Source organism: Papilio polytes, unplaced genomic scaffold, assembly GCF_000836215.1.
Source record: "Papilio polytes unplaced genomic scaffold, Ppol_1.0 DF821400.1, whole genome shotgun sequence".
Lineage (NCBI taxonomy): Eukaryota > Metazoa > Arthropoda > Insecta > Lepidoptera > Papilionidae > Papilio > Papilio polytes.
Window position 1 is genome coordinate 2,536,631 of NW_013527804.1, and position 17,736 is coordinate 2,554,366.

The 17,736-nt window shown below is 33.4% G+C and overlaps 1 protein-coding gene across 1 annotated transcript in view; it reads left to right on the plus strand.

Annotated features, from left to right (window-relative positions):
- The window catches only part of LOC106108774 (irregular chiasm C-roughest protein-like), a 67,819-nt gene that overhangs the window by 19,697 nt on the left and 30,386 nt on the right, over positions 1–17,736 (plus strand). The window contains exons 2-4 of the mRNA XM_013290035.1: positions 9,469–9,870; positions 12,762–12,912; positions 14,994–15,074. Of these exons, the coding sequence (XP_013145489.1) occupies positions 9,565–9,870; positions 12,762–12,912; positions 14,994–15,074 (538 nt within the window). The 5' untranslated portion in view covers positions 9,469–9,564. The remainder of the gene's footprint in view (positions 1–9,468; positions 9,871–12,761; positions 12,913–14,993; positions 15,075–17,736) is intronic.

A 17,736-nucleotide genomic window follows, 5' to 3' on the forward strand; every position in this document is an offset into this window, starting at 1 on the left:
AATATATGTTTGTCTCTGTTTAATAGTTTTAAATTAAGTTCTTTAGTAACTGTTTATTAGAAAAGCTGTTATTATATGACTTTTTATGTGTTTTAACTTTCGGTTCCATTGCCGTAGTATCTGTACTATATAGCTATCTCTGTTTTTCTAAAGAGATTGAGAGCGATGTATGATTTTGTACATGTTTTTGATGTCGCGGTTAATTTTACGTCTTCTAAGATATATTCTAAGAAATATTTGTATTTTTGTGTTAAGAAATTAACTACTGGTCCGATTTCAAAAGTAATTTTACTACTAGCTTTCGCCCGCGACTCCGTCCACGTGGATATCAAAAAAACAAAAATTAGTACCCTATGTGTTCTTCCAGACTATCCTCTACGTCTCTACCAAATTTCATGGATATCCGTTCAGCCGTTTAGGCTACAAACTGTAACAAACATCCATCCATCCATCTAAACTTTCGCATTTATTATATTAGTAAGACGTGGAAGTATGTTAGAGTTTATAGACTAAACGGCTGAAGGGATCTTGATGAAATTTGGTATAAATGTAGAGGATAGTTTTGAAGAACACATAGGCTACTTGCTTTTGTTTTTATTTAATCCGCGCGGACGGAGTCGCGGGCGAATGCACTTTTAAAAAGAAAATCGCGTAAAACAAAAAAAAAGGACATAATAAATAAAAAAAAACTATCACATATATTAATAGAAAAAAAAAACAATCATACTAAATTAAAAGGAAGTTGAACAAACTAAAAAGACATTTCAAGTTTAGTAAACAATAGGATAAATGCAATTCTGCGGTATCCGTTTGTGAATCTAATTCAATACATTATAAATTATTCAACAATATCGAAGCTAGGAAGCTGTTTTGATCGCATATTGAATCAAAATTCTATTTAAACGACCAGGCTATTTAGAAGTCGGTATAGAGTTCAATTTTGTAAAGTGAAGCTAGATTCGATCTTGCTATCTTTACTTTAAGAATTTAAATGATTTATACTGGGTCGCTGCAGTATTCATTTATTTTTCACAAGCTGTTGCCCGGGACTTCGTCCCTGAAAAAATAATAAACAATAAAAAAATATAGTCTGTGCTACTCACAGATAAATTACCTTTCTAACGATGAAAGAATTTTTGAAATTCGCTTAGTTTTTGAGTTATTTCAATATTTACAGAAATACAAATCATTCCTCTTTATAATTTTAGTATAGATTACCTATTGATTTATTAGCGTTAGGTTGATCTAAGTTCGGAAACCCATTTTATGAAATAATCGAACCAACAACACTAACGAATAATTAAAATCAGCAGTGGTAGTGCCCGCTTTAACATCTTAGCACTGCAGGGCCGGCACGCCCCAGTAATACCACGACCACACAGAAGACAGGCGTGAAATGGAAGCAATTCTGTGTTTCGTCTGATGAGTGTGGTGCCGGAGACCTAATTTAAGGCCATTTCTCCTTACCATCCTTTTGTTATAAGGAAAGGATGGGAAGGGGAAGTGGATTTGACGGAGGAGGAGATACATAGGAAAGGGAAATATCCTCTTTATGTGCGTCTCCTCCCCTGTCGGATAAGGATAGGCAACGCATCTGCAATTGCGGATGTTTATGGGCAGTGGTCGATTTGCCATTTTGGCGGATTCAGGTGGCCGCTTGCTCGTTTGCCACCTTATGTTATAAAAAAAAAGCTGGAAAATTGGCAATTACAATATTATTTTTCGTCTTTTTATTCATTTTCAAAGGAAATTCTGATATTTTTTCTATTAAATTGGTATGCATAAATTTTCAGAATCCAGTACTATAAATAAATATTCAACAACATTCAACTTTGTACATACAAATAACATACAAAGAAAACTAAAAACATACTAAACTAATATCTAAAGTGCTTCAAATGGTTCGACTCTATCCCTATCAAAACAAATTAAACTGAATCCAGGAATCAATTAAATGCATTAGACCGGTCTTCGAGAGGAACCTGCAAATCGTAACAAATCGCTGGCGAATGCAATTTGAACAGATCATTATTTGCAGCTGCGACAGAAGCGGACGTTTTCTACGTAATTCAAATGTTATGTTAGATAAAGTATGTTTTATTAGTATGTGTTAGAGCGTTGGTGGCGTAAATCTATATTATAATAAAGCGTAAACACACACTTCTTTGTTGCCTAAGATGTCAGCAATTACAGCATATTTTTGGATAGTTCTTTTTTAAATACGAAACCCTACAATTACGTCATGCTTTAGGCTATATATTTTTACGCCATTAAGCTTAGGGGGTAAATATTTTGGATAAAAAGTTTAATGTGGGAAAGAGAATAAGTTGCTGCCAACATCAATGAAGCAAGACTGTCAAGGTTCGTTATGTCATGGCACTTTGACATTTACTATTGATAATTTGACAGATGTAAACAATAAAATGAAATTTTCATAATTTTATGCCGATAAAGTCGCACGAGAACAGCTAGCAGAATATAAAAAAGTAGAAATATTTGTATTTTTGGATTTTTTATGTATTCGATTCACGTAAAAACTAATGAGCCGATTTTAAAAATTCTTTCACCGTTAGAAAGGTAATTTATCTGTGAGTAATACACATGTTTTTTTATTATCTTTTAATTTAATACGGACGAAGTCGCGAGCAACAGCTAGTGTGATATAAAGACATGTGTAAAGTTAATCTACACTGGGACCTAGTTGACTAAGGCTGCTGACACATTTTATAATAAAACTAGCTGTTCCCATGCGACTTCATCCGCATAAAATTATAAAAAAATTGCAAATGTCAAAATGACATGACATGATGACAAACCATGGCAACCTTGCTTCCTTGATGTTGGCAACAGCTTATGGTCTCTATCCCACATTTGGGTTTTTATCCCAAATATTTACCACTTAGTTTAACGGCGTGAAAATATATAGTTTAAAGCGTGACGCAAGTGTAGGGCTTTTTGTTAAAAAAAGAGCTATTCGAAAGTATGCTGTGATTGCTGACGTCTTAGGCAACAAAGAAGTGTGTGTTTACGCATTATTATATTAGCATCGAAGTATAGATAACATATTTATTTAGTTAAAGCAGAAATCTAAAATGATTTAGTATTAAAAGCTTAACCTGTAATTTGCGTAAAGCACCATTTAGTTATCGTATTGTAACACGAGTTGAATACACCAGCAGTCTTAGAAATGTTCCGAGCCATTTGTCTTGCGTAATGCGCTTACTCTATGTAACTCCTTTGCTGTACATTTGGTTTATACCGGTGTAAAGTGACACTTCTAACGTTCCTTGCATTTACAGCTATGGTTTAGAATTTTAGAATAATATACGGAATTTCTAAATTGCAGGAATCATGAAGTAAGCTAGGTGCTTTACATTATAATAATGATAAATGTTTTGGTGGAATTTCAGAGCGCGTGGCACACCTTTGACTTTTTTTTATAATATAAGGTGGCAGACGAGCAAGCGGCCACCTCCACCGAAATGAAAAGCGATCGCTGCCCATAAACATCTGCAATTGCAGATGCGTTACCTACCCTTAATTGACGGAGGAGGAGACGCACATAAAGATGACATTTCCCCTTCCTACTCGTCTCCTCCACCCGTTAAATCCACTTTTCATTTGCATCCTTTCCTCTTAAGAAAAGAGTGGAAAGGAAAAGGGACTAAAATTAGGCCTCCGGCATCAGACGAAACGCGGAATTATTTTCACTTCACGCCTGTTTTCTGTGTGGTCGTGGTATTACAACGCGCGAGCCGGCCCATTTGTGCAAAGATGTTAAAGCGGGCTCTAGCACTGGGTGATAGAAGCTCAGACAGCTTAAAAGTGACGTCATTGTCGGATGACCAAAATCCGATACTTCCATCACAAATTTTATACGTTGGATTTTCTGACAATTTACAAGAATTGTGTGACAGGCCCTAAGACTAATAAATATAAGATTGGAAATCCATTATCTGTCTTCCTGATTAGGTTTTTGGCTTTGTAAAGTTATTTTGTTACTAATATTAAGCGCCAGCCGGCCAGTTGGGGTAAAGACTACCGATCTTGCGGTCGAGGGTTCGAATCCCGCCATTCGACTATTGTCGTGAACCATATCCTAGCACAAGCCTAGAGCTTAGTTGGAATGGTTTAAGGAAATATTAGTAAATTAACAAAAATCTACTAATATTTTTGATATAAAAAAAATTATAAATGTGAAAGTTTAGATGGATGTATGGATATTAACTAGTTTTATTTAATTACATTGATAAACGTGCAGTATAATTGATTTTTTATTAAAAAGTGTAAACGATGAGACGTATAATTTAATTGAAGGTATCCTTCGTAGCTTAACTAAAATTAGCTCGAACTATTCCACGAATCTTCGAGGAGGTCGGCGGAGGATTATGCCGGCTCTTTGCCTCTGTTAAGTCAGTAATATGCTACACACGGGCAGTATGTTTAGAGAGCATTTAAAAATCATACTAATATTATAAATGTGAAAGTTTCGATGGATGTTTGTTAAACTTTGTAGCCTAAACGGCTGAACAGATCTGGATGAAATTTCGCGTAGATGTTAAATATAGTCTGGAAGAACACATAGGCTAGCTACTTTTTTTAAATTCTATTTGAACGGAGTCGCGGGGAAAAGCTAGTATGTAACAATACAATGTTTATTATAAGAGTAACTGAAATTTTATGCAGTTAAGACTATTCGATATTATGTACGAGCAAATACTTTTACCTAGTGTTTTTTTGTGGTTAGGTATTTAATTTTTAATTTGCAAAGCTATAGAAAAAAGCATTTTGTGTTTTCCGTCACATTAATTCAAGACCCGTTAGTTCTTATCGCTTTATAATATCAAAATACAGTAACGACGGAAGTCCTTGAGTTATATCTGTGCCAATTATCCGGTTCTAAATAATTTAGACTGTGAATTTAATATTAACTAGATTCAATTATAAATTCATGTGCCATTGACCCATTTTGATTACAGTTGTTTTTATTAGTAAGTAGACAAGCGTTACTTCACGTTAAAAGCTTCTTTTAATTCTCTTCTACAGTAATGAGTTTTGTAATTTGGTATTTCTTACTAATATTATTAATGCTAAGATGGATGGATGTTTGTTAGAGTTTGTAGCCTAAACGGCTGAACCGATCTCGATGAAATTTGGTATAGATGTAGATGATAGTCTGGAAGAATACATAGGCTACTCACTTTTGGTTTCTTTTTTAATTCCATGCGGACAGAGTCGCGGGTGTAACCCAGTAACGAATAAACTCTTATACTTTGCACTGATTTAAAAAAATGTTTTTAATATTAGTAAGCTACTTTATTATGTTTTAAATAGACAGTTAATGTGTTAACAAAATCGAGTTCACATTTGATACTAAGAGCACACCTTTGACTAAACTATCGCACAACTATTGTGCGATTGTCGATTGTTTCGCAGTTCAATTGTTGCACAACTAAAAATCGAATAGTGTACCATCATATAAGCTGATAGCAATCAATGCGAGACTAAACAGTTGTGCGATAGTTTAGTTAGGTGCTCGTAATTTATTAATTCCTTTTGTAAATGCAAATTAGTTTGCGATTCTCAGTAGCTGTGTGTAGGTGTATAAAAGGTCTCTAAGTTTAAATTTTATAAAGGTATTAACTTTTCAGAACTGAGGCTGAGACGCTGAAAACTGGTATTTTGGAACCTACGCTTTCAGAAAATTCAGTATTAGTAAGAATTGATTAATAAAGTAACAGTAAATAATTATTGTCTTAGCTTTTAAGTTATGTAACTGTTGTGCAAAAGTATCTATATATAAAATAAAATTGGAGTGTCTGTAATATCAAAAGCATTGCCTAAACTGCTGAACGAATCTCGATTATATTTGACTAGCTGTTGCTCGCGACTTCGCCCGCGTGAAACTAAAAAATAGGAAAAAATATAGCCTATGTTACTCACAGGTAAATTACCATTCTGATGGTGAAAGAATTTTTAAAATCAGTCCAGTAGTTTTTGAGTTATTTCAATACATACAAAAATACAAATTTTTCGTCTTTATAATATTAGTATAGTTATATATGCAGAGGATATTCTGGAAGAATATTTAGTCTACATATTTTATTTTTAATCCTACGCGAACAGAGTGGGGGGCTTAAGCTAGTATTTACTAAATATCATTGAAAGTAAGCTTCAAAGAATATGTAAATTGCGTCGGTTTATGACTGGTATGAATTCAGATTATATTGAGTACTTCTAAGTTGCAAAATCTCTCATTACTAAAGTAATAACTACATATATGCTTGTATGTGAATAACAAGCGGGTAATCCTCCAATCGACTGGACTTGGCGTTTTATCGACACGTACGTGCCAATAGGATAATCCGCCATTACAGCGCGGGTAATTGCCAGATATCGACATATCGATAGCCAGAAGATTACCGCACCTCACTATGTCAGGTTTAAACTGGATTGGACAAACTGTATACCTTCAAACTTTAAGTAATAGACCGATGAAGTTAGAGGAACAAAAGAAATTGTGTGAAAGAATATGCGTAAGGTGTGAATTCAGATATGACGGCTGATGGAAGAGTCCATACTGTGCCTACCATCCATTTTCACGTTGATTAGATGTTGTTGATATCGACAATTCACGTATTAACTCGTTTATAACGTTAAGATGTGGTGACAATATCTACTTCTACATTTAATTCAATATATATTTTTTGACTAACTGATCCCGTGCGGCTTCATCCGCATGAAATTATGAAAATTTTATTTAATTATTCCATGTTCTATTTCTTGTTTATGGCTCTCCTTCAGCGGATTGGGCCAGTGTCAAGTATTTTATTGTTTACATGTGTCAAATTATCAATTGCAAATGTCAAAATGACATGACATTATGACAAACCATGGCAATTTTGCTTCCTTTATGTTGGCAGCAACTTATGGTCTCTTTCTCACATTAGGGTTTTTAACCTAAACATTTACCTCCTAAGTTTAATGGCGTGAAATATATAGCCTAAAGCGTGACGCAAGTGTAGGGCTTTTTATTAAAAAAAGAATTATTTAAAAATATGCAGTAGTTGCAGGAATCTTAGGCAACAAAGAAGTGAGTGTTTACGCTTTATTATAATAGTATAGATTTCTTGGTTCATTTGCATTATTATTTTTTAAAGTTTATAACTTTCTTTAACTAACCGTCAAACAGTATTAAAATTAGTCCCCCTTTATGTAGATTTAAAGTTATATCTACACTAAATGTATCCCTTAGTTACCAAATTACGAATCTGAGTGCAACAATAATCATTCTCTAATACATCATTACCTCAACCAAAATATATTCCTTCCTAAATCAAACATTTTAAAACGTACATAGCCTTTACATAAATTTAAAGCTCAATAAAATGGCAGTTATAATATATTGCCGATTTTAAAATTCTTGTACAAGGGATGATATATTTGAACATTCCACCGGCGATAAAGGACCGGAACTATGCGACGTTTACTCACCAGCGCTTGGATGGTAAGAAATTGTACCGTAGATTGTACTGAAGTAGTTACATTCATTCAGTCATCACCGTTCTTTATCAACTGATTTGATGATGGATGATAGAGTTATTTGAAGGACCAAAAGCCATTTGCCGAACATACAGAAGTAAGATAAGGAACATAATGATTGTACTTCAAGTAAATACAACATGTTCTAGCTATTACGCCCGTGAATTTAAAAAAAATAATAAAAAATATACCCTATGTTACTCACAGATAATGTAGCTTTTGAACGGTGATGGAATTTTTGAAATCGGCCCAGTAGATTTTAAGTTATTCCAATACATAAAAAAATACAAATCTTTCTTCTTTTTAATATTAGTGTAGATACAGATGACAATTGATAGACGCGACATTTCATTTGATGGTTTACAAGAACCCAAAGTAACAAAACAATGCAATAAATACCTTTATACGACTCTCTTAGTATCGAAATCTAAAGAGAATATTAAATGTCTACTATTGAATGAAAATAATGGATTACATGATAGCAAATACGTATAAAAATAACTACATAATATTAGTAATAAGAGATATCGTAATCAGAAATAACGCTAACAGTAACAATCTCAATGAATTCTCAGTATCCAACAGGAACATTGATGAACAAGTCAATACAACTTAAATCGTATCGAGTTAAATTCGAGAAATCGTAGTAATCAGAGAGTCGAAATACGAATCTTTCATGGAACTGTTAAAGTACTGGAGAAGCCGTCTCTTGCAATAGAAATGATTTATTCATATATCTGTTCTGATCTTTGACTATTATTAACAGGACACGTGAAGCGCATATGAAAACTTACAGGTTCTATAGTTTCTATATAGTTAGAGTTTGTGTGAAATTTTGAAATCAGAATGTGTTCTTAAATACTTGTCTACATCATTTGCTAATGTGTAATCATTTTTTTTTATTTTTTTGTCGATACTATTTTTAATTGTATGTGTGCTTTGAACACTGATGTACCTTTCCAATAAATAACTCTTTACTTCACCCTCTGCGAAAACTGGCGAAATATTTTTAGTACGTCGACTGTTCATGCCTAGTCCACTTTTCTATAGTCAAAGTTTTTTATAATACCGTGTGCGAGACATGTTTATGACTTCTAGATGTGCCACTGAATAGCTATGAATTATGGAGGAAGGTTTAAAAACGAAATCGATTAAGAGCAGCCGAATAGGTAATCAATTTGGAACGTCCATCGTAATAGATTCTATCTCCGATATCTACGATGCAATTCAATTTATGGGTATAATGCATATTAATGGACATTGTTTTGATCCGTTTTTGCTGACGGAAATTCGGTATACACACCTATATTATGGGTTTCGACTGTTTTGGCTTTTGTATTAACCAAAGATATTCAAATAGTATATAGAGGTGGCATAGTTGACACTTCACTTGATTCATTTAATCTCACTAACGTTGTCTATTATAAAATCATGAAAACCATTCATAATAGCTAATTTTATTTAATTTAATTGCCAGTAGGTATCACTAAATAATATTTAAATATTTACATTTTATTTTATAATGCTGTTTAGTTTATTTTTATAACAAAAGATGGAGCTTGTTATAATATTGTTAAGTTTCATTACATGACAATACAACACAAGGTGGCACTACACTTGACGACTGATATACCATTCAAAGAAAGTTTTGTAAAAAAAATTTGTTCACTGTCTCGTCTTTATATTTTTCAATGTCTTTGCTATACATTTTGTGGTCTCTATTTTGTTAGAGAAAACGAGTATGACGTTGTTTTATTGAAGATTCCAGGACTAACACAGTCTTTTGTTTTATGATATCAAGGGTTCTTTTTAGCTTGCTGCTAATTCATGTAATGCCGAATTTAGTGTGCATTTACTAGCCGTTACTACTCTATAAAAGCCGTCTTTCCAAGAATTTTAATTGACGATTACTTTCCCTTGTTACAGATTTAACGAGCGAACATCAAAAGGAACACGAATGTAAACTGTAACCCAATGTATATAACATATGGCTGCACGCACGTATAAATACCTTAAAATAAAATGGCTAACAAAACAAACGATAAACCAATACATAAAAACAATGAAACAGAGTTTAAAAATGAAGCTTTACAAGATGAGATAACGGTCGCCGATATTAAAGAAGCAACTCGATATAATGTGAGGTTGATATTTGAGAAACAAAACAAGATCAAAGTGACGAGTAGAAGTGCGAATACATTGTTCCTTTTGTTAAGGATACCGTTTTATTGGTGTGTTTTGATGAAGCAATGGATAGTGTTATGCTTGTTGATAAGTTGTACCTCAGCGTTAAAGGAACAGAAGTTTGCGATTGAACCACAGGATCAAGTGAGTTTTGAACCGTTTTTGACACATTTTTTCCTCCTCTCATGTTGTTTTCAACAGTAATTTGTTTTTATGATTTATTGAATAGCTTTATGCGGTTTCTTTTCACACTTTTAATCATACTAATATTATCAATGCGATAGTTTAGAGGGATGGATGGATGTTTGTTAGAGTTTGTAGCCTAAAATGCTGTACATATTTTGATAAAATTTGCCAGAGATGTAGAGGATAGTCTGGAAGAATACATAGGCTACTTGCATTTGTTTTTCATTCATCTAATTTCACTCAAAGGTAGACAAAGTTTTTGCTTTACCATACAAGTGGTAATTTTCCTTTCCTTGACCTTGTAAACTTACCATATACGGTCTTTTTAATTTTGATCTTGTTGGTAATTTAATAAGTATGTAAAACTTACAATTTCCCTAAATAAAAGCGACTCTTGTTTCTTCTAAAAATATGTTAATAAAGTTATCCATAACATGCAAAATTCCTACAAATTCCAATAAATTTAACAAGGGTTAATTAATTGGTTGTGTTGTTCGAGCTATTTCGCGAACAAATCAAATTACACCGCAAACAAAATGCCTCACCCGCCAGATATTTGATCGCCCTTCTTTGTATTAACCATAAAATTGATAACACCCACACAAACAATATTAATAGCCTTCAAGGAAATGTACAGTGAAACTCTGCCCTTATCTCAAGAATACCTTCATTCACTTAAGTTTTTAATGTCTTAGGCTCAGATAACTTAAAAATGCCGTCACTGTAATATAAGGGAACAAAATCAGATATTTCCATCACATATTTCACACGTTCGATTGTTATCAGGCAATTAAAAATTTGGTAGAACTGACACTTAATAAAGTAACCATGAACCAGATATTTACAAAACAAATAGACGAGGTAGTGAACAAATTGTCACCGGTACTTTCTCTGAAAGGTACTATGTCAGTTGTCAAGTTTTGTGCCACCTCGTGTTGTATTGACATGTATTAAAAAATCTGAATTATTAGCTCTGACTTTTGTTATAAAATAAATTAAATAATGTTATAAAAATTGAAATTTTTAATGGATATTGGCAATTAATTTCAATACATATATTAATATGTGGTTTTGAGACTATCAATAGATAATGCTAGTAGTGATCATATGTAAAATGTCTCAAGTGAAATTTCAAATATGCCTCCTCTATATGCTTTGAATCTCTTTGCCATCAACATAGTCTGGTATATGGTATAGTGGTCGCCGTATCAGGAGAAAAGTAGACCGATATGGCTTCGTGTAACTTTTTTTTTTCACACTACGGCATTACTTCAGTCAGCCCGTGAACATGGCGCATGCAACTGTGCCTAAATATCGGGAGCTAAAACAATTCAATCGTGGTAAGAAACCCGTATCTTACGAACATTATATTTGTAAAAACCATGACAGTTTAAAGTTATATAACATAGTCTGGTTAGTACAAGAGTATGTTGATATAGTACTTAGAAAAGGATGGATTGCGTGAAAGGTGACATGATCAAAAAGGGAGTGATGAGAGATGACGTTTTCCCCTCTCGGATAGCCTTGTGCCTAGTCACTCTATGGAGCGTCCACCAAAGCGACATAAGAGGTCAGTGGCCTCCAAATCCTGTAATAATAAAAAAAATGAGATGACGTATGATAGAGTTATTTGGAATACAAAAACCTGTAGTGCCGACCCTACGAGAGTAGGATAAAGAATCCTCCTTATCCTAAGTAGTAATAGTGGTAGCATCCTCCTTATCCTAGTACTAAGAAGACCGGATGGTCTTTCCAGTGTTACCAGTACTAAGAAGACCATTCGGTCTGATGGTCTTCTTAGTACTGGTAACAACCCAAACATCAGTATTTGTTAAAAACCCGATTGTCTTTTTCAAGTTTAGTATTATTAGTTTTTTTTATACAAATGTCCAATAACCCGTACATATCAACCGATAAAAAAGGACAATTTCAAGCGAACAGCTCGAGGCAAGGAATTTTTAATATCCTTGGATATTTTCAATACAGGGTTTTCATGTCAACTCCACTTTGCCTACATAAAGAATAATATTGGCCAAATAGATTTTTCTTAAGAAAACTTTGATTTATTGTATCACTAGCTGTTCTCCTGCGACTCCATCCGCATTAACTTATGAAAATGTTATTTTGTTATTTACATGTCTCAAATAATCAATTGCAAATGTCAAAATACCAATTACCTTACTATGGCAATTTTGCTTTCTTGATGTTGGCAGCAACTTATGGTCTCTTTCCTACGTTAGGATTTTATCCAAAATATTTACCCCCTAAGTTCAATGGCGTAAAAAGATATAGCCTAAAGCGTGACGTAAGAGTAGGGCTTTTTATTAAAATAAGAATTATTCAATAATATGCTGTACTTGCTGACATCTTAGGCAACAAAGAAGTGTGTGTTTACTCTTTGTTATAATAGTATAGATTATAAATATTCCAAAGTAAGTCTAATTTTCTTTTCGAGGAATTAATATAGATTTTAACCGATGTATGCATTTAACTATAAAACGTGGAAATTCATAGTAAAATGATTTTAAAGACGACTTTGAAATAAATTGATGTGACTCGTGTAAATGTACTTAAAGAATTATTTGAATTGTAAATTATTAGAGCGCGCACACCTTTGACTAATCTATCGCACAACTGTTTAGTAGCGCTTTGATTCCTATCAACTTACATGGAGGTGCGAAGACTACTTGATATTTAGTTGTGCAACTAAACAGTTGAGGCTGCAAAACAATCGACAATCGCACAACAGTTGTGCGACGGTATGCGCCCGCTCTTACAGTATTCTTCAGTTCTTATAAAAACATTTTTTTTTAAGTTTCTGCTCTTTAAATATAATATATCTTTCTCAGAGTGCGGTCGTCGGATCCAGGGTTACTCTCCCTTGTAGAGTGGAGGGTAAAGTCGGACAACTGCAATGGACCAAAGATGACTTCGGTCTGGGCACTCATAGACATCTCACAGGCTACGAGAGATATAAAATGGTCGGCAGCGACGAAGAAGGTAATAAAAGTAAAATAATAAGAATTTGTTTTGGCACGTCAGGGACAAGAGCATACTACTGACTGACGCGCCAACTCAAGTGAAACATACCGTTTTAAATTGTAATTATTCTTGACAGCGAATTTGTTTGCGTTTAGTTAATGTTTTAAGACATTTTACGAATAAAATGGGACACAACATCTTGATGCTTTAAGTTAGATTTTTTTATTTAAATAATTATAGATTAAAGAATTTTCATGTTTTTAAATAGTTTTAGCTGTGCTTTGATATTTGCCTAAGGAAGACTACCAATATCTATACTATTATAATAAAGCGTAAACACACACTTCTTTGTTGCCTAAAATGTCAGCAATTACAGCATGTTTTTGAATATTTTTTTTAATAAAAAGCCCTACACTTACGTCACGCTTTAGGATATATATTTTTACGCCATTAAACTTAGGGGGTCAATGTTTTGTATAAAACCCTAATGTGGGAAAGAGACCATAAGTTGTTGCCAACATCTAGGAAGCAAGGTTGCCATAGTTTGACAACATGTCATGTCTTTTGACATTTGTTTTTGATAATTTGACAAATGTAAACAAAAAAATAAAATTTTCACAATTTCACTTGGATGAAGCCGCACGGGAATAGCTAGTTATAGATGTAATCGTTTGGATGGATTGATATTAGTTACTATGTATCGTCAAATCCGTGTAATGGATCTTAATGAATTTCGGCAGGGATGTAGATCATAGTCTGAAAGAACACATACTTACTAAGTATTCTTATTTCGTGCTGACGAAGTCTACTAGAAGCTAGAAACAAATATAAACAGTTTATATTTAGATATTAAACGTTCATGCTTTAAAGGTTGAGAGCTAAGACAAAGCTAAATCTAAAATTATTACACGAAACTAAAATAAGCCAGACAAGAATATCGTGTTCCGAGTGTCTTAGCTTCCTTAACTATGTTTACTTTGTGCTTCTCGACTCGAGAATTCTAATAAAAACGGCTTATATATTATCCTATTAATTTTAAACATAAGCTAAGATAATGGATTGTACAGGTGCAAAAATGTCATTTATAAAAATGATTGTAAATTTTTTAAAGATTAAGATTACTGGCAACTAATAATTTTGAGTACTGGCTGAATGTACATCGTGCATGTCAAGCGACGATCGAATGACAGATGACAGTTGTCATTGAATAGTGGAAGGATTCGTTTTATTATAAAATCAATTGATTAATCTCTGTTAATGTTTGCAATCCGATTAGATTGTGTTGTGCAGTTTTCATTTAAAATGGTGGTTAACTAAGAATGGTGTTTCTAATGTTACGCGATTGTTATTTGTGTTAATGTCAGGTTTCCGAAAGATACGTAGTTTCGTTTTTTTTAATACTGCACGGGAAAAGTCGCCAGCAATGGCTAGTATATACAAATATTGTAAAGATGAAATATTTGCATTTTCATATTGTAATAACTCAAAAACCACTGGACCGTTTTAAAAAAAATCTTTCACCATTAAAAAGCTACGTTATCAGTGAGTAACATAGGCTATTTTCACGCGGACAACACTAAGTAAACTATAATTTGACACTTAAAAATTGTACCTTGATAACGTATCGACATCCACCCACACAAGCCGTAGAGAAATTGATAATGGCGCCTAATGTATCTTGAACAGACACCGTTTTGAATATTAATCACCCTCATAAAAGTCCGAAAATGGAATTAGGAAACGACGAATAGAATTTTGAGAAATCGATAAAATAACAACCAGTCGAATTGGAATTCCCAGACAACTTTTGCCAATCTATTAATATTATAAAGATTATTATTTTTGTATTGAAATAACTCAAAAACTATTGGGCCGATTTTAAACATTCTGTCGCCGTTAGAAAGGTAATTTGTCTGTGAGTAACATAGGCTGTTTTACATTATTTTTTTAATTTAACACGAACGAGGTCGCAAGCAACAGCTTGTAAAAGTATTTTTTGTTAAAAAAATACAATTTTTGTGCTATAGAATTGCTGGCTCGCGTTTGACGAAATCATTATGTTTGGAAACATGGCATGATCCTTATTTTTTCTTCCACAGGCGACTATTCTTTGGACATAAGAGAAGTTGCACTGGAAGATGACGCTACATATCAATGCCAAGTCAGCTCTGGTCCTAGAGGTAAGTTATTTGAATTTGGTATTTATAATTTATTTAAAAGAAATGGGAACAAACGCGTGGTGCAAACACCGAGGTGCTCTACGATGCCCATGAATATAGTTAACACTAGATGAACTTTGAGAAAGAGATAGACTCGCCACTTGAAGCGCCCTAAGAGGTATTGGTTTGTGAAAATATTTTGAATATTGTGTTAATTACGTTACTTTGATCAATTGATTGTTTCATCATCACGTCCCCACAGAGGGGCTCGAAGCCTACCCTAATAAGGGGTGACTAGGCCATAGTCAACCACGCTGGCCCACTGCGGGTTGGTTGACTTCACACATATCTTTGAATTTCTTCGCCGATATGTGCAGGTTGTATCACGATGTTTTCCTTCACCGTAAGAAAGTCGGGTAAATTATTAAATATGGAAATTTAAAAATCGAAATACACATTGGTACATGGCGGGATTCGAACCCAAGACCTGTAGATTACAAGTCAATTGCTTAAACCACTGAGCCACCGACGCTCTTCTGTTTGTTTCAGTTTTGATTTTGATTGATTGTTTATTACAGTTTTATTGTCTCGTAGAGCGCGTGCATACCTTTGACTATACTATCGCACAAATTTAGTCTCGCTCTGATTCATATGAGCTTATATTGAGGTGCGCATACTAGTCGATGTCTAGTTGTGCATAAAACAGTTGAATTGGCTGCAAAACAACCGACAATCGCACAACAGTTGCGCGAGAGTTTAGTTATAGGTGTGTACTCTCTCTTAAACATTATGTTATTCATTTTGTTATTGAAAAATCTTACTAAACGACAAAACTAAAAAAAAAAACTTTCCCGAATTACAAAGGGATAATCACAGTTTAGATAATTACTAAGGTAACTTGCTTGGATGCTTTGTTTTTTTTTTAATTTAATACATTCCCTCGTATGTGCAGGACAAATAAATTCAATACATGAAATCCTATTTCCTTTACATATCTAGCTATCAGAAAAATTCCTTTGATATCAGTTAAATAAAATATATTCATACGTTTAAATGTTCAAAGTGGAATAATCTTACGTTCTAGAATATTCCTTTGAGGGTATATCTGAAATATGTACACAAATGTTTACTTTAATATGTCATTTTAGTATTAAGTTTTCGCGTCGTAAAGATATTATGGTTGAATTACTTTGTAATGTTTCGGCTTTACACTGTCAAAATATTTGTTTACTAGCTTTCCGTGACTCTGTTCGCGTGGTATTACAAAAACAAAATCAAGTAGCCTATGCCTTCTTCATGGCTATCCTCTACATCTATGCCAAATTTAAATGTGATCCGTTCATTAGTTCAGGCTACAAACTAACAAACATCAATCCATCTAAATTTTCACATTTATAATATTAGTATGATAAACGAATTCAGTCATGAAATAAAACAACTAAAAATCCGTGCTTGGCTAGCGCTAGAATCAAGATATTACAAGGATTATGTTATCTATACTATTATAATAAAGCGTAAACACACACTTCTTTGTTGCCTAACATGTCAGCAATTACAACGATATTTTTCAATAACTCTTTTTTTAATAAAAAGCCCCACACTTACGTCACGCTTTAGACTATATATTTTCACGCCATTAAACTTAGGGGGTAAATATTTTGGATAAAAACTCTAACGTGGGAAAGAGACCATAAGTTGCTGCCAACATCAAGGAAGCAAGATTGCCAAGGCCTGTCATGTCATGTCATTATGACATTTGCTATTAATAATTTGACAAATGTAAACAATTAAATAAAATTTTCATAATTTCATGCGGATGAAACCGCACGAGAACAGCTAGTATTTCAGTAAAAAGTATTTAAACACTCTCCTAAGTTTTTATGCTAAGTTTGGTCGTGTTATATTCAAACAAAACACAGGTATCTTCAATTCTTAGATTGTATTTTTTTATAGTAATTTTATCAGCACTATTTTATGCCAGTGTTAGATGTTTTTTTTTTGTATTTTTACAGTTTATACCGTGGCAAATACAAAAAAAGTCTCGTATAATTGTTAACAATCCGTCATATGTCCCTTACCGCTAATATCGGACTCGAATACAGTCTGTATGGTAATTGTTTTTTGTCCCTTCAGTTTATTTAGGGTTATTTGGATAACATGTGCGGGAACTTCGTTAGGGTTGTTACGTCCGAGATTTATTGGACAAGTTTTAATAGTCGCCGCGTTAAATTATTGTTATTGTTTTCACAGAGAAATTATGATAAATTCTAACAATGTTTTTGTTTGATTTTTGATATAAATATAGACTTCGTCCACGCAATGTTAAGATAAAAAATTTGCCTATAACATGCCCGTCTATGTCAGCTACCCTTCAGTGAAAGTCCGGTTGGAATCGGCCCAGCAGTTTCGCTGATTACCAGAAACAAACGTGGCTTGCGGAAAAACAGTCAGACACACAGACATACAAAAAAAATAACTGCGATTTTTGGTATTTAAAAAAAAACAAAACCATTTAGCCTACGTGTTCTTCCAGACTATCCTCTACATGTATGTCAAATTTCATTGAGATCCATTCAGCAGTTTAGGCTACAAACTCTAACAAACATCCATCCATCTAAATTTTCACATTTACAATATTAGTACGAAAGTACGATGTTACCCAGTGATAACGTAGCTATTTATT